The sequence below is a fragment of the Cebidichthys violaceus genome, unplaced genomic scaffold (assembly GCF_023349555.1).
Source record: "Cebidichthys violaceus isolate CVI_PGR_0920_01 unplaced genomic scaffold, fCebVio1.0.p SCAF_3, whole genome shotgun sequence".
Classification (NCBI taxonomy): domain Eukaryota; kingdom Metazoa; phylum Chordata; class Actinopteri; order Perciformes; family Stichaeidae; genus Cebidichthys; species Cebidichthys violaceus.
Genome location: NW_027176483.1, coordinates 1,200,603 through 1,219,029, shown reverse-complemented (window position 1 = coordinate 1,219,029; position 18,427 = coordinate 1,200,603). Strand labels below are relative to the sequence as shown.

Sequence of the window (18,427 nt, the reverse complement as noted above, 5' to 3'; positions counted from 1 at the left end):
AAAAAACGTCCAGACGTCGTCTGTTAAAGAATTGCATTCGACATCATTGCCTTATTCCAAAAAACAATTTAATGGCACGAGTTTTTCCAATTCCATGAAAAAAAGGTGAGAAGCAACAACGAGGAAGTGAAAGTCTCTAGGAAGTCTCGAACATCTTCTTCCTGTCGGCTTTGTCCTCGATGTTCTTACGCCAGTCGCCGACCGCCTCGCCGGCCTGCGGGACGGACAGGTTGAGCACAGAGCGTCCAACACGGAGTCGACATTCACGAAGACGACGACGCCGGCGAGACTCACCTCCTCCTTGACCTCCTTCTTGACCTGCTTCAGGTTGGCCCTCAGGTCCATGGTCACCTTGTGTTTCCCTCCCAGCAGAGCCTGCAGCATGGAGTCGGCCGACATGCGGACCTTCTTCAGGGCCGGTTTCTTCACCCCGGCCAGCTCCACCACCTTCATCTTCAGATCGTCGATCTGAGAGACAGAGTACACACTGATGTACTAAAGTACTACTCAAGTACACAAAGAAAAGAGGGAGCAAATATAACTTCTAGAGATAACGGATGTACCGGAGACACATCTCTACCTCTTTGTCGGACTTTTCCACTTTGGACAGGGAGTCGTATCTCTCTTCATCGATCTTGTCGAGCATCTGGTGCAGCTTTTTGCAGAATTCCTGTTGAAAGAGAGAAGAAAGTCGTCTCTTCTGCTTGTCTTTGGCGCTCAGAGTGACGTTTGTATGTTTCAGGGTTTTATTTTCACCATCAGAGCCGCCTGGTCTCCGCTCAGGTCGGGGGCGGAGCATTTCTCCGCCATGTAAGCTTCTTTGGCGGCTACATTTTCGATGGCTTCCTGCTCCAGCCAGGTAGCAGCGATCTGCAGGATCACGCTCTGCAAGACAAACATGGAGGGGTTAGTGAACCAGACAACAGACCCAGGGGCCCAAAAGAGTCAGGGGCCCCACAGGTCTTCACCTGCAAAATGTCGCTCAAAGAGACACGTTTAAACCAGGAAGTGATTTCAAACCAGGAAGTGACTCAAAGAGACAACAAAGACGTACAACGACAACAAAGAGACAAAACAACCACAAAGAGACTCGTACCAACCACGAAGAGACTCCAAATACCCACAGAAAGAGAAACTACAAAGAGACACAAAGCTGCAGAGGCACAAAATTACTACAAAGACACATACAACAACCACAACGAGACACAGAAAGACCACAAAGAGACAAATGGAACACAAAATACACATAATGGCAACATAAAAAGACACCAAATGACAACACAAAGGAGCAAAATAACCACAAAGAGACGAAACAAGTCTTCGCTCTGTGAGTCTTGTTCCTACGTAGAGGAAGTGGTCTTGTGGATGTCTTTGTCCAGAGGCCCATTGTCTCATAATCCGTCCATAAGGACAAAGACATAGAGACTAACTACAGGTAGTATTGTTAAAGTTATTACAGACATATGAGACCATGAACTGTTAACATGTGGTCCAGCAGACACAGAGCAACATTAAGGTCCTGTTGGGGTCCAGCTGATGGACCCAAATCTCATTTATTCATTATTTTCTCCGGGTCATAAAGAAATTGTTAAATCATACCTTGAGATGATGCCTACGGCTCGATGGCATCTTCTTTCCCCTTTAATCAAAGAAGAAGTGAAAGTATTAATAACACGACCAGGGACTCAAATCTAGAGACATTTCTGTCTTTATACTAAGAACAAACAGTAAACGTATACTCACTCAGACATCTTGACTTCTTTGTAGTGTCAGACTCTGCTTATTATAAGAAACAATGAAACGTTACTTTGTGGGGAATGAACACATAAAATACAATATTATTATATTATACAAATCAGGAAATATCAAAGAACAAGACTTTTAATCAGCTATAAAACTTTGTTTATCAGTCATACAAACAAACTTCATAATCAAACTCAAAATGTATTATTATTTTAAAATCACTTCACTTACATTTTTTTTTTATTTCTTCTTAATTCAATTTCATATTCAAATTTTCAGGTTTTTAGATGTTTTAATGTTTTTTTATTTTATAATTATATTTCAATATCCACATTAATAACAGTATACATAGAATACTATCATGTTTTTAATGTTCATCTTCATTTTATCTTCTATTTTATCATCTCATGTGATTACAGACTGTCAACAACAAAAATGAATCTCTAAACCGCTTTGTATTAATGCATTCAGTGTTAGTTTCTGAGGGCCTCTGGGGGCCCCTCTGCAGCTTCCAGGGGACCCGGTGCTCTTTCAGTGTCGGGTCAGAGCTAATCCTGGCTGCATGTCAAAGGTCAACAGTGACATTCACGATGACTTGTTTATGAGCAGTAATGGGAGAGTTAAGTGCCGACACCCAGTCAAGAAACAATCAAAACAAATTAAAAACCAAACTCATAACTTCACTTATTCAAAATCAGCTGATTAAAACATGTAACATTCATAGGGAGCAGATTTTAAAAGGCTTTTCATGCTCTCAATACTTTCATTTGTGGATGTTTTTACTATGATTATTGTCATATGTCATATTATTATTAACAATGTAATTATTGTAGTTGTTGTCCCTCATTGATTATCTGTGGATGCAGAATGAGATGATTTAAAATTTGACAGATCAGCAGTAATGTGATAGTCAGCGGATTTGGTCCACTCAGAGGACACACGAGACGGAGAGAAGACCACCAGGAAGGACCAAAGACTTCAGGACCAAGGAAACGAGGTAGTGAAGGAAAGACTAAAACAAAAAGCATCCACAACTTCTTCAGGTGGAGACAGACGAAGTATTAAAATGGAAAGATTGGTAGGAAGTTTAAGAAGTTTATTAGAAGAACCAAACTCCTAAATCTTAAATTTAGGACGTAAAAATGTTCACTGTAAACTTCAAAACTGGAAAAGTGTTTTTCTATAAACATTAATGCCATTTTTGGTTATTTGAGAACTCAAGAGAAGATCTTCACTCATGACACAATGACATGTTGTTACATATGAACGGACTAAACGGATATTATACTTTATTTGTACAAAAATGTTCTGTTTTTCAAACTAAACCATCCCGTGATATTGAAATTTGTAAATATGTGATTATTATTTGAACACGAAGATAAAATAAACCAGCTGATAACAGACTAATTATTCTGGTAGGACTCAATCATTAAAGTGGTTTTAGCCTCTTAAAACCCATGAAGAGAAGAGTTTCTCACCTTCACAGTGACGATGACGAGGAGGACAGCAGGGACTGACGGGAGGACTGGGAGCACTGGGACACAGTGAGGGAGTCTCAGAGTAAAAAGTGAAATCTGCGGAGGTATATATGCGCTTGGACGGGGATTCGGACGTTCCTCTTCTCTTTTATGGCCATGGGGAACTCATGAGGTCCTGAAATACCTTCATCCTTTGACACCGCGCCTCGTAAATCCCCCATCACCAAAGAGGGCCCCGTGTGGGACGGGAAGAGGACTGGAAAAGAGAAAACACTTTCATACATTCACACCTTCTGTCTGTATATAATGCATAAAACTCAGGACAGCTTGTGTGTACGATGGACAGAAGAAGACAAGTCTTCACACGTCATTTACTTTGTTTGGACAAAGTACCTGAAAACAAATAACTATCACACCATTTTACTTTTTAGGATGTGTGGCCTATATTAACTTTTATCTTTAAAGCCACATCTTAAAATGATTTTATACACAAAAACATTCTCCTAACTTTTATTTTATTGATTATGTTATATTGTTTTGCTCAATGTTGAATGTTTTTAATATTGTTTTTATTCGTTTGTCAAAAATTTCTGTTCACTATTTGTCTTGTAAAGTGCTATAGTAACAAAGTTGATTATTACTAGTAATAATAACAATACAATAATAATACAACAAATAATAATAGTAATATTTTTTTTTAAATGTACAAAATCTAATTATTATAATCCTAATTAAGACAAATGTTGATGATATATTAACTAACGTTAGCTTCTTACACTTCAAACATCAAAGTGGAGTTCATTAGTGAAGATTATCTTGATGAACTAAACCTGAAGAATCATAAATGTTTGTTTGACACACGTACATTTTCTGTGTGTCAATACGTTTTATGTTCAGGAGAAGATCATGGTTTGTTACGTAACTTGGGTTAAAAAAAAACAAAGTTAACAGAAGTCAACATTTTACACACGACCATAACAGAGGTCTCCTGGGTGAAAGTCCTGTGTTTGTTTGATCCAGTAAAAAGTAGAAAAAGTAGAGTGGAAGTAGAAGTATACATGAAATGGAAATACGTAAGCAAAGTACTTAGAATTTGTACTTCACATTCCACCACTGGGTATTTGTGACATGAAAATGTCTGAATAAGAGGTTTTGTAGCTGTGACGGCTCAATTATTTAACCACAAAAACAAAACGTGATTTATTGTATATGAATAAAGAGACTCACCTTCTGTGTTGCTGCTACAGTTCAGATCCAAACACAACAACTGAAAACACAAAGAGACAAAACTAAACAACAGTTAAAACAAAGATCAATAACTTCACATTCATACTGTGTAGAACAACATTTACTGGAGAAATATGTTAAAGGAAACACAATTACTAAATAAAAAGTGATGACGCTCACCTTCTGTTGGAGACCGAGTTGTCTCTGAACAATACTGTCCATTCGGAAAACATTAAAATAAAAAAATGATATATATAACTGGGATATAACTGGGAAAGTTAGTTACTTGAAAATGTATTTATGTAAAGTTTCATATACATTTTTAGGGAGAAGTGTTTTTAACGTATTTTGCGAGGCCTCCTTCAGCAGAAAAGCTTTTTGTTCTTGATGTAAATTTGTCCAAATATTTTGTGATTTAAATTGTTTGACTGGAGGAATTAAAGTCTTCCTCTGTCCTGAGATGAAGACACAAGGTGTGAAACAGGAAGTCCTCTACTGACACTTAGTGGCCAATGAAGGCAACAACATCTTAACTCAGAGTTTACAAACACTGTAACATGATGTACTATAATGTAGTTATAACGCAGCTGTAAGCAAATTTAAGTATGCATTAATGTACTTGCAAACAGCTATAACTAACTAAGATAATGAGAATACATTGAAACATAAAAACTTTTATCCGCTTACAAATACATAAGTGTGTTATAGAACATTAATTAAATGTTTATATGCTGCTTATTAATGCTACATGAAGGGACTTCAATTAAAACGTTGCAGAATATTTTTGTTTCATATTTGTATGAAAGTCTGGAAAAGTATTAAAGTATAAAATATATATATATATATATATATATATATATATATATATATATATATAATCGCAATTACTAATAAATGTCTGTTGATTTTCAATCAAACATCCTTAGTTATTTATACGAGCCATTATTACATCATATTCATGGTTAATTACTTAATAAAAAGTTTAGATTTACTTCATATTAAATTGTACATTACAAAGACATTTTTACTGAACATACCCGTCTTTTAGCATTTTCTAAACCAACATTTCACCTACTTTTTTCTAGAGCTTTCAGCGGTCTCTCCTGGCCTTCTTCAGCAAATATTTAGGTGTTATCACATGAAACATTCATGTGATAACAGGTAACGGGGTCGAAAGCTCTGGAAAGGCTAGTAAGTTCAGAACAGTTCATCAGAGAGATATCTTTTGTTGAGTTTATTTAAAATGTGAAATTTCTACGTTTGAACGTAGTTCCCTGAATCTGTGAAGCGACTTAAACAAAGTCGAGTCAACATTCACTTTTCACAGCTCCCTGAACACTCTTATGGAGACGTTAATATGGATATTGTGTCTCGTCAAACCTCCGACAAAAGATTCTTACAAATAAATTCATGTTCATATGAAAGCAGCCGGAGTTTAATCTCGGGCTGTTTTTAAAATTCAAATTACATTAATGACTTCATGTCAGATTAGTAACTGTGATTTTGTTACAGCCAGTATGAACTGTGACTCACAGTAAATGTGTTTAGGGTCAGTGAATTTTAAAAAACAGCATTAATTCTGTTAAAGTGTCGGTGAATGATGGTTTGATCGGATGAAGGTGTGTTTCGTCTGCAGCGTCACTGAGTCAGAGACAGAATACCTCATGATGACGAGCAGACGTAAGAAGCAAAACACGTTTATTACCAAAAAACAATATGAAGCAGGAAGTTGTCAAAAGTGAACCTCGGCAGCACAGGAGGAAACAGGAAGTCTCACTTCAGAATAAAAGTCTAATATTAGAGAGAGACGAGAAACGCTTTACAAATGTTCAATAACAGGCCGAGCTGAAACTCACAGTTTTAATGAAACAAAAAAATAATAATCTTTTTCAATTCAATTAAAAATTCCATAAATTCCATAAAAAGTGCTAACGGCCGACTACAGCGGCGGAGGTCAAGTCTCTAGGAAGTCTCGAACATCTTCTTCCTGTCGGCCTTGTCCTCGATGTTCTTACGCCAGTCGCCGACCGCCTCCGTCGGCTACGAGACACAAACAGTCCAAAGTCAACCAGCGTCCACAGCTCAGGGCCGGACTTTAAGCCTTTCAGTAGCGGACGTGTTTCATTTACCCGAGTGCTGAACTCACTTGTCCATAAACGGAAAATTTAGCGAATTAGTAAATAAATAAAAATCAGAGATTTGGACAATTGCAAAAACAAAAATAAAAAAAAATTATAAATGTTTTTCAGTTATTTTGTTCAGAATCACTTTTAGTGGTTATTTGCATAAAAAACACACAATTTAAATAAATAGGAAATCAATTTTTGCATTTTATTTACATATTTACTTTGATTAAACCATTTTTTTTGGGGGGGGGGATTAAGAGTTTTATGATGCATAATGAGCTGTTTAGAGGTTAAACAGATCCTTATAGTAATAATAATAAGAAGAAGAATAATATAGTCATTTATAATGATTTTTTCTTCATAAAAATACGCAATTCAAATGATAAGGAAATAAAAGATTGTATTTTTATTGATTAAAACAAATCTCTTCATTGTTATTTTTAATGATGCATTATAATGTGCTTAGAGCTCGTGTTAGGAAGTCAAACAGCTCATAATTCATCTCTAATATTTATTTTATATGTGAAAACACCTCCTTCAAACTACTGGATTTATACAAGTTTATCACCAAAACTACATTTTACAAGATTACATTTGAACACGATATCATGAGAACGTATATTAATACCCTATTCTACTGTTTGGAGCTTGAACGCACCATAACGTCATTGAATGGAACCTCCGTACGTTAGCTGTTAGCAGGACCGTGCTGCCAACCGACTGCTAACAGCTAACGTTAACTACTGTTAGCCGTTAGCAGCCAGTTAGCGTTACTAAACGTTAGCTCTCCTGCTGATTTTACCAGATTTGTTGCTCACGATGTAAGATTATCAAAGATCGGTGACTACAAAGCATTAATGCAGGTCTCCTGATCGCATGTTTTCACTGAATATAGGCCCTCAATAACGATCACATTTATTTATCACTCGCCCAATCAGTGTATGGCCAAATACACAGTAGGAAAGCATGAATGTGGTTCTGTTCACGTGACTCACCTCCTCCTTGACCTCCTTCTTGACCTGCTTCAGGTTGGCCCTCAGGTCCATGTTCACCGTGTGCTTGGAGCCCAGCAGAGCCTTCAGCATGGCGTCGGCAGACATACGCACTCTCTTCAGAGCGGGTTTCTTCACTCCGGCCAGGTCGACCACTTTGATCTTCAGGTCTTCAATCTGAGAGCGACCAAGCACAAGTCTGATGACATACCTTTCTTTTTGTCATTAAATCACGAGAGAGAAGACTCAAAACCAGCAGTGAATATTTCTACTAACTAGTATCCTGATGTCTCTTAGAGCTCCATAAAAACACATCAATGAGCTGTTCCTTCATCACCATGAACACTTTATTATTGTTTACTAACACAGATTTCTAGCATAGACTGCATATAAGAAGTGGACGTCATAACATCATCCATTGGTTTGTGGATGTTTTGAAGCCTTTGACCGTCGCCATCTTACATTTTTGTAACCAGTGAACAGGAAGTGACCATATCTGGACTGAGGAGGAGTGACGTAGAGACGCCGTATACGTCTCTGGTAGAGACCTGTCAATCACTGTGTAGCCCCGCCCCTAAAGCATCCCCTGCTTTATGGTGTGTTTGACTCTAAATGGAGCATAATGTACTAAATGAACAGCATGCTGTATTGAAGAAGACTGTAAACTAGAGATTGAGACCATAAACTCATGTTTACAATGTTTACTGAGGGAATAAATCAAGAGAGAAGTAGAGTCATTTTAGACTAGACTTCTATACAACCAGAGGAGTCGCCCCCTGGTGGACACTAGAGAGAATGCAGCTTCAACACACTTCAACATCAGCTTCACTCTGAAAGAACTGGAGGTTGAATGAATGGGATTCATCAACTTCACATGCGTCCACAGATTTGGTTTATCTCCAGCTTCTGATACCTTCAGGTGATTTTTAACTGAACTAAAACTTTCCTTGATGTGTTATAACTCATGAACTTACAGACAAGGTAAAAAAAAATTAGAAATTAGAGGAAAACAACAGACTACACAAATGAAGCTCAAAGGCTGCGCGGCAGCAGGAACTGTACCTCTTTATCCGCTTTGCCCACTTTGGCCAGCAGGTCGTACCGTTCTTCATCCACTCTGTCGATGAGGGCGGATATTTTTTTGCAGGTTTCCTGAAGACACGAACAAGGGTGATGTTTACTTACTGATCACAAACACTTCACTGATGGACGTTAAACTCCAATCTGCTGTTAAATAAGCACTTTTCTTTAAGCCACGCAGTGAAATGCTTTGTTTTCCCCTCCAGTTCCGTTCTTAGCATAATAAATACAAATAATAAAGAAAATATATAGAACAAAGATAGGTGATATCAAATATCAATGCAAGGAAATGGTGGAGGTAATAGGCATGTTGGTCTGTCTGCATCACTTTGTCCTAGACTGAAATATCTCAGTTATTGGATGGATTTCCATGAAAATGTGTGGAGACATTCACGGTCCCCAGAGGATGAATCCAATTAACTTTAGCGTTTCTCTGACTTTTCCTCAAGCGCAACCATGAGGTTCATGTTCATGGTTTAGAGTAAAACATCTCAACTACGACAGTAATGCTTGAATTACCAAGAAATGTGGTCCATCATTCATGTTCCCCTGAAGATAAACTGTAATAACTTTGGTGATTCTCTGACTTCTCTTCTAGTGCCATAATCAGGTCAACATTTTAATGCGTCCACTATTTGGGTTTATGACCAAATACCTGCAGAACTAACGATATTCAACCAGCCTTAGGTGGACTTGGTGTTTACTGCTAGTCAGCCCAGGCAGCTGGCTAACATGCTATGCTACATGGTTAACATTACACCTTTAACGTCAGCATGCTAGCATCGCCATTGTGAGCATGTTAGCATGCTGATGTTAGCATGTAAGCACAGCCTCACAAAGCTGCAAACAAAACTGTAGTTTCTGACAGTCAAATAGAAGTAAACATCATCAGCATAGAATCAGATAAAAATACATGGTCAGAACACAAAGTAGGACAATCTGAAGTATTTGAGGTGCTAGTCTGAACTGCTCAGTGTATCATAATGATGGGAGTGTCTCCATGTCCCCAACCTCAATATTCTCTTAATATGACTTATTAAGGAGACTTAATAAAAAAACTCTACAGTTTACACAGATGGCGTACTCCTCAAAACACACAGTAAGGTCAAGTAATGGGATTGTGATGAAGGAATGATGAAGCTGTTGGGTGTCCAGCACATAACTTGAAGTGTCTCTCACCATGAGGGCGGCCTGGTCTCCGCTCAAATTGGGTGCAGGACAATTGTCAGCCATGTAGGTGAGCTTGGCGGCTGCGATGTCTTTTTTCTCCTGTTGCATCCAGGTCGCCGCGATCTGAAGCATCAAACTCTGCATGACACAAATCGAGCGAAAGTCAATGGAAGAAGAAAAATGTTTTTATGTGAGGATTTCTTAGGATTTCTTTTTCACGTGATCACTGCTGTGATTACATTTTCAAACTCGATTCCACATGCAAGATGTTTTTCATATAAACATTGAAAATATCAAAAACATGGATTGAATTTTCATAAGGTTTTCACATGTGACCTATAGGACAAACAACAACAACTAAAAACATAAAAAACAACAACTAATAAATACGACAGTGCATATTTATTAACATTTATTTAGCAAAGCTTAAATTTTAAAATAAGCCCTTATTCTTGGCTCATCCATTTATAAATTAAATTATATTATACTCCATTTAATTCAAGTCAACTTGGAACTTAACACTGAACATAGAGGTTAAAACACTATTATTAACAATTAACAAAAACAATTCCATTAGCAGCTGACATGTCCTGAAAGTCCCACTTAAAGCTTCCAGTTTGTGGTTGAAACCAGTTGAAAGCTGACGACACGTCAACGTACAAACCAACTTAAGAACTCGCTCATCACACAAACACTTAGCTCGACTTCAATCTTTTCAGTGTTCTTTAAACTTGTATTTGCGAGTGGAAGACTGAGAAAGTGATCAAATCTTTTCCCACGTTCTCAGATATTGTACTTAAGTAAAAGTGACAATACTACAGTAAAAATACTCCATTACAAATAACAGTCCTGAATTCTAAATGTTAAAATACAAAAAAGTAAAAGTACTCATCCTGCAGAATATATATATATATATATATATATATATATATATATATATATATATATATATATATATATATATATATATATATATATAAATAATAATTGTATTATATTTATTGATCATTTAATGTGTTCATATACTGCTGGTAGTTTAATATATATAATACATCAAACTGTATTGCTTTAATAATCTCAATCTGTAAAGTAACTTAAGCTGTTAAATAAATGTAGTGAAATAAAAAGTACAATATGTACCTCTGAGATGTGAGATGGAGAAGTATAAATGAGCAAAAAATAGAAATACTCAAATTACAAGTACTTAAGTAAATGTACTCAGTTACATTCCACCACTGCCACAGATGATCAATAACCTGTTTGACTACAAAGTTATAGAAATAAATCACATAAACTAAAGTAACGTGTGTGACAGGTTGCAACAAAAGAAACTGTAAATCTCATTATTACAAAACTAAACTATTAACTGTCAACACACAACAATATTGAAACATACATAAAGAAAACAGTGACAGCGTAACTAAGTACATTTACTCAAGTACTGCACTTTAATTTTTAGGTACTTGAGTATTTTATGCTACTTCATACTCAGAGGAAAATATTGTATATCTTTACTTCACTACATTCATCTGATTACTTACTGACTTAGTTACTTTGCAGATTTTGATTATTAATACACAATACAACAATTTAATGTTGATGTATTATTACAGATAAAACTACTAGCAGTATATCAAGTCATTTAAATGAGCTGCATCTTTACCAGCAGCAACATTAAAGTGATGAACACATGAATGCATCAATAATTATAATAAAATATAATAATATTCTGAAATGGGCCCAATGGAGATTTTGGACGTGGGACTTTTACTTGTAACAGAGTATTTCTACACTATGGTATTACTACTTTTACTGAAGTAAAAAAATACTTCTTCCACAGCTGGCTGCTGATTTACTGCAACTACACTTCAAAATGACTCTCTAATAAATACTTTATGATAATACTTCATATGTTGACAACACGTTAACCAATCAGCTGTCTCAGTATCTGAACACACATACCTTCAGATGATGCCGGCGGCTCGAATTCATCTTCTTACTGTGAAGATGAGAAACAACGTGTGATTTAAACAGAGAACATTCTGTCATCTCTCCATACGCTCAGTCCAATAATCATCAACACATTAAACACACACACAGAGAGAAACGTCTGATCTAAATGGTGTTATGAGTCAACAACAGGTGAATAAAAAGGGTTGTAATACTGACTTCAGCCACAAGAGGCAGCAGTGCACCTCTACTCCGTGTTCTAAACAAATATACATATATATATATATATATATATATATATATATATATATATATATATATATATATATATATATATATATATATATATATATATATATATATATATATATATATATATTGTACGTTAGAAACAGAAGAAAACATGAATTATTTTAGTCTTATTTAGAACATGGAGTGGTGCACTGCCGCCTCTTGTGGCTGAAATCGGTACTACAACAACTACAAACATCGTTTTACAGATGATCTCTTTGAAGGAACTCTAGATTTTAGAGTTTGATTTTCCTCTCAGGGCTTCCGTAGTGAACATTTAATACAGTATAAGTTCAATTTAACAATGTGTTTTATACAAATGTATAAATGTTTCATGTCAGTGGAGGAGGAGTTTATTTCACATTCTACATCCTTCATTCCTTCTCTCTTTCCTTCATGCCTTCTCTCTTTTCTTCATGCCTTCTCTCTTTTCTTTCCTCCCTTCATTCCTTCTCTCTTTTCTTTCCTCCCTTCATTCCTTCTCTCTTTTCTTTCCTTCCTTCATTCCTTCTTTCTTTCCTTCATTCCTTCTCTCTTTCCTTCATTCCTTCTCTCTTTTCTTTCCTTCCATAATTCCTTCTCTCTTTTCTTTCCTCCCTTCATTCCTTCTCTCTTTTCTTTCCTCCCTTCATTCCTTCTCTCTTTTCTTTCCTTCCTTCATTCCTTCTTTCTTTCCTTCATTCCTTCTCTCTTTTCTTTCCTTCCATGATTCCTTCTCTCTTTTCTTTCCTCCCTTCATGCCTTCTCTCTTTTCTTTCCTCCCTTCATTCCTTCTCTCTTTTCTTTCCTCCCTTCATTCCTTCTCTCTTTTCTTTCCTCCCTTCATTCCTTCTCTTTTCTTTCCTTCCTTGATTCCTTCTCTCTTTTCTTTCCTTCCTTGATTCCTTCTCTCTTTTCTTTCCTCCCTTCATTCCTTCTTTCCTCCCTTCATTCCTTCTCTCTCTTCATTCCTTCTCTCTTTTCTTTCCTTCTTTCTTTCCTTCATTCCTTCTCTCTTTTCTTTCCTCCCTTCATTCCTTCTCTCTTTCCTTCTTTCCTTCACTCGTCTGTCAGCTTTATTCTCACACTTCTCTTTCATAAGTAATAAATCTGTTTCTAGTGGTTTAATAATCTGTAGAGTCCTCAGACATCAAGATGAACTCTTTCCTTCCTTCTTTAAGTCCTATTCTCTTTCTTCTTCCTTTCTTTTTACATCCATCCTTTCTTTGTCTCCGACTTTCTTCATTGTCTTTCCTCCCCGTCTTCCCTTCCTCCCTCATTACTTTCCTTCTGTCCTCTCTTTCCATCTTTCCTTTTCTTGTCTCTCTCTCCATCTTTCTCTCTTTTCTTTCCTCTTTCAGTCCTTCATTCTCCCGCTCTCCTTCCCTTTCTGTCTCTTTTTCTGATCCAGTTTAATAATCTGCACGTTTTTTCACCCAAAACCAGAAACTCTTCCTCTTCACAACGAGTACTTTCTTCACTTCAGATACTCGAGTATATTTTACTGATACTTCTGAACTCAAACACAACTCTGAATGAAAGAATTGTACTTGGAATCAAATATTTTAACACTGTGGCTCAATATACACTGACAAATATCAATAAATATCAATAAATATCAATAATCCAGAAGAGACACTTACTCAGACATGATGGCGGCTTCTTTTCTTCACGACCTGTTTGACGGAGAGGAAGAAGAAGAAGAAGAAGAGGAAGAAGAAGAAGAAGAAGAAGAAGAAGAAGAAGAAGAAGAAGAAGAAGAAGAAGTGGTTGAGGAATACTCGATGTTATCTTCCGGCGGCTCTGCTTAAATATCAGAGTCCTCTGAATGAAATGAGATCTATGAGATAACAGTGGACGAGCAGCTGAGTGCTGACAGGAGCTAAGTTTGGAGTTTGGGTCGAATGTCGGCGCTGACGCCTGCGATAAGCTCCTTTACAGGTGTTCAGAACCCAATATCCCCCGGAGAGTTAACACTTCAACTCCTTTCGTGGAGAAGGAAATGTGCTGCGGCAGCACATCGTCTGTCAACACACACACACACACACACACACACACACACACACACACACACACACACACACACACACACACACACACACACACACACACACACACACACACACACACACACACACACACACACACACTGCATAAACGAATCGGATGTCAAGTTATTTTTAACTATAAATAATATAAAGGTTTAAGATTCCGTCGCGTTAAAAGTTAACGAAGTGCGACAGAAACGAGGCCGAACCATCAAAACGTGATTTAAAGACTTTAAATCACGTTTTAAAGACAAACATTTCAAAAACGTCTGAGATCAAAAACAATCTCTCAGCTTTCCAACTATTAAAAAACAACAAAATCATCTTCATTCAAACTAATAATTTACATGTTTTTAATGCTTTTCGTTCATGAAGTCGTGTGAATCTGAACCATCCTTTGTTTCTCCACGACAAACTCAACTCATCTCTGATATTTTAAAGTGGATCGTTCGTCTCTCGTCTCTGAAGCTGAACTATGACACATATTTAAGTCTGGACACAAAGTCTCGATTCTAAATGCGACTCTAAATGAAACTCTTAACTCTTGTACAGAAGACCATCAAACAACGACACTCATCCTCTTCAGTGGAAACATCTTTCAGTCGCAGGAATCAGATCACACAACAGACGAACCAGTCAGAATCTACACATGTGAAAAAGTCAGAAGCAAAGAAATCAGCTGAAGTCTCAAAACCATCCTGCAGTCCTTCACCCCGGACCGCATGTCCACATGTGTCCACATGTGTCCACATGTCCACATGTCCCTTCACTTCACTAACAAACTCAGAGATCAGGACTTCATCATCAACAGGACCCCCCCCCCATAACAACCCCACTCTGTCTCCACTCAGCTGCTTTGTATCCGTTCACAGGCTTCGTTAGTGAGGAAGAGGAGGAGGAGGAAGGAGGAGAAACTGGTCTCACCTAAGACGAGAGCGAGGGTGGAGGAGGAGGGCGGCAGTGGGAGGAAATCGTCCCCCCGGGTTCTTTATATACACGGGGGCTCCGACATGGATACGGAGCTCCTGGTTTATGGAAATGCAGGATCCTCAGACCAATCGGCCGGTGAGCTCCTGAAGCGACGAGGAGTCTTGAGGAGGAGCCTCGGGTCCTTTTAGGACTCGCTGTGAACAGGGAGGAAAAGAGGCAATAAAACCGCCAGTCCAACACCCCTGACCAGACCAGGTCCTGGAGTCATTTCTGTGGGCTTCAGCCATGAAGAGTGAATAAAAGAGTCGCTTGTAAAATCATCCTTTATCGTCTGAACACAAAGTCAGTGGCCCTTAAACCGCTCCCCCCCCCCCCCCTAATAAAGGGGTGTTTGGTTGGGAGGTGTTCCTTCTCCGATGCGAGGGTCTGAAGGAGCTGTACAGATGGTAAAGCACTCTAAAGGCTCACTTATGATTTGTGAATTGTGTTCTGCAAATAAATGTTTATTGAAATCTAAATGTGGAGCAAAAGCTCCTTTGGTGAAACTTGAGAGCCGAAAAAAATCCTTTAAGACATTTTGAAAAAGGTCCAGGAGGACACAGAGCAGACGGGTTCTTCACACCCGTCTCTGTTCACCTCCATGTTTCTGCTCCTCTCAGGAACGACTGGATCACACCGAAGGAGTCAACAAACACAAACGTTTCAGCGCTGATTACATCCTCCACCCTCTCTCCCTCCTCTCACCCTCCTCTCCCTCCTCTCCCTCTTCATACCCTCCTCTCTCTCCTCACTCCCTCCTCTCCCCTCCACACCCTCTCACCCTCCTCACTCCCTCTCTCTCCCTACCCTCCCTCTCCCCTCCTCTCCCTCTTCTGTCCCACCTCTCCCTCCACTCTCCTTCTCCCTCCTCTCTCCTTTCTCCCTCCACACCCTCACACCCTCCTCTCTCCCACCTCACCCACCCTCCCTCCCTCCTCTCCCTCCTCTCTCCCTCCTCCCTCCTTTCCCTCCCTCTCTCCCTCCTCTCCCTCCTTTCTCCCTCCTCTCTCCCCTTTCCCTTCTCTCTCCCTCCTCTCCCTCCTCTCACCCTCCTCTCTCCCTCCTCTCTCCCTCCTTTCCCTCCTCTCCCTCCCTCCCTCCTCTCACCCACCTCTCTCCCTCTTCTTTCCCTCCTCTCCCTCCCTCTCTCCCTTCTCTCTCCCTCCTCTCCCTCCTCTCTCCCTCTCTCCCTCCTCTCTCCCTCCTCTCTCACCTTTCCCTCCTCTCTCCCTCTCTCCCTCCTCTCACCCTCCTCTCTCCCTCTTCTCTCCCTCCTTTCCTTCCTCTCCCCCCTCCTCTCTCCCTCCTCTCTCCCTCTTCTCTCCCTCCTTTCCCTCCTCTCCCCCTCCTCTCCCTCCTCTCACCCTCCTCTCTCCCTCTTCTTTCCCTCCTCTCTCCTCCTCTCCCCCTCCTCTCCTCTCTCCCCTCCTCTCCCTCCTCTCTCCCTCCTCTCCCTCCTCTCCTCCTCTCTCCCTCTCTCCTCCTCTCCCTCCTCTCTCCCTCCTTTCACCCTCCTCTCTCCCTCTCTCCCTCCTCTCACCCTCCTCTCTCCCTCTTCTTTCCCTCCTCTCCCTCCTCTCTCCCTCCTCTCCCTCCTCTCTCCCTCCTCTCTCCCTCCTCTCCCTCTCTCCCTCCTCTCTCCCTCCTCTCTCCCTTCTCTCCCTCCTCTCTCCCTCCTCTCCCCCCTCTCCCTCCTCTCTCCCTCCTCTCTCCCTCTCTCCCTCCTCTCTCCCCTCCTCTCCCCCCTCTCCTCTCTCTCCCTCCTCTCCCTCCTCTCTCCCTCTCTCCCTCCTCTCCCTCCTCTCTCCTCTCTCCCTCCTCTCCCTCCTCTCTCCCTCCTCTCTCCCTCCTCTCTCCCTCCTCTCTCCCTCCCTCTCTCCCTCTCTCCCTCCTCTCCCTCCTCTCTCCCTCCTCTCTCCCTCTCTCCCTCCTCTGTCCCTCCTCTCTCCCTCCTCTCTCCCTCCTCTCCCTCCTCTCTCCCTCCTCTCTCCCTCCTCTCTCCCTCCTCTCCCTCCTCTCCCTCCTCTCCCCCTCTCTCCCTCCTCTCAGCTGTGCTGGTTTGATCCTCCGTCTCCACAGCTGCTAACGAGGAGCTTTAACGCCGTCGAGTTTAAATAGTTTGATATAAAAACCTCTTAAAGGTCTTTACTGTGTGGAACCAGCAGCTGTTCCAGCAGAGTGAGTGAAATGAAGAAGTTGTTCTCTTCACGGTCTATTTAAGGGATCCTCACTCCACCTGTAGTATGTTGAGATAGATTAGCAGTGATTTAAACACTGCTGGTCCCTGGAGAAACAAAGACTTCTTCAGACGTTTTAGGATTATCTGAAGGTAAAGGTCCAGCGGTCCTTCACCTCTCCGATCGACGGCGCTTAATAAACCACGCAGCAGGAAATATTCCCCAAATATGAAAACCACCTGCGAGTTCAGAACGCACCGGTGAAACGTTGATATCACTTTTAACTATTGCTCGAAATAAAAAGTGCTGAGCAAGCTCACATTTCTGCCCTCTATAAATACAAATGGCTCCCGGGTGGCCCGGTTAGCGTTTCATTGTGGACCCGGGCCCTTCAGAAGGCTTCCAGACCGGTCTCTGGCGGCACGAGGTCCTCTCGTATTAACACCAGCGCTATCACAGACATGTGGGCATCAATTCAGGTAGTTTCCATGTGGGTAACGTTACATCGAGACTCGCTCATAAAAAGAATTCCTACTTAATTGCTAAAGATTCCTGTCGGGGGGGGGGGGGGGGGGGGGGGGGGGGGGAGTACATATGAAAGTACATATGAAAGTACATATGAAAGTACATATAGAGCAAGAGCAGCGTCTACAGATGGACCTTTTTGAAAACAAGTATTTGTTAAAGGGTGAAGATTGTTTTTTATTTCAGCCTTATTAAGGCTCTATGGACGGTCCTCCAGACTGATAATTAAACAACGATTGGCATGACGTTCATGCTCCCCAGAGGATACGACACCGATTTGTCCTCTTGCTCCACAGAAACTAGAGATTGAGACCATAAACTCATGTTTACAATATTTACTGAGGGAATAAATCAAGAGAGAAGTAGAGTCATTTTAGACTAGACTTCTATACAACCAGAGGAGTCGCCCCCTGGTGGACACTAGAGAGAACGCAGCTACCACTGTCCTGCAGGTGTAGCTGTTGAATCGTGTTAATCAGAATATAAATGATGGATTTTTTCCAAAGAAAAGAGAAAACCTGTTTTATAATTGAAACTGGGATTAGGTTATGGTATATTTCAACCTTTTGATATTTCGATATTGCTCTTGCCTCTCAAAAAAAAGGCCACCGGGTCGGATTCTGGTGAAACCAGATGAACTCATGCAGGTTCACCAGAACCTCCTTCAGCTCA

At 40.0% G+C, this 18,427-nt stretch overlaps 2 protein-coding genes across 3 annotated transcripts; both read right to left on the bottom strand.

Annotated features, from left to right (window-relative positions):
• Window positions 1-55: 55 nt before the first annotated feature.
• LOC137880958 (troponin I, fast skeletal muscle-like) lies at window positions 56-3,465 on the bottom strand. Of its 2 annotated transcripts, XM_068722570.1 has the most exons (7): window positions 3,222-3,465; window positions 1,744-1,776; window positions 1,600-1,639; window positions 757-885; window positions 581-670; window positions 295-468; window positions 56-214 (listed from the first exon to the last, which is right to left on the bottom strand). In XM_068722570.1, exons 2-7 carry the CDS (start codon window positions 1,749-1,751, stop codon window positions 137-139), a joined length of 519 nt encoding a protein of 172 aa, XP_068578671.1. In that variant the 5' UTR covers window positions 1,752-1,776; window positions 3,222-3,465; the 3' UTR covers window positions 56-136. The 2 variants fall into 2 exon arrangements, with proteins under 2 accessions (XP_068578671.1, XP_068578672.1); XM_068722571.1 differs by lacking the exon at window positions 3,222-3,465 and having other exon boundaries at window positions 1,744-1,832.
• A 2,664-nt stretch (window positions 3,466-6,129) lies between these two features.
• On the bottom strand, window positions 6,130-15,324 carry LOC137880960 (troponin I, fast skeletal muscle-like). Its single transcript, XM_068722573.1, has 7 exons — window positions 15,009-15,324; window positions 13,680-13,712; window positions 11,779-11,815; window positions 9,826-9,954; window positions 8,629-8,718; window positions 7,570-7,743; window positions 6,130-6,488 (listed from the first exon to the last, which is right to left on the bottom strand). The coding sequence occupies exons 2-7, from the start codon at window positions 13,685-13,687 to the stop codon at window positions 6,411-6,413; spliced, it is 516 nt and encodes a 171-aa protein (XP_068578674.1). The 5' UTR covers window positions 13,688-13,712; window positions 15,009-15,324; the 3' UTR covers window positions 6,130-6,410.
• Window positions 15,325-18,427: the final 3,103 nt, after the last annotated feature.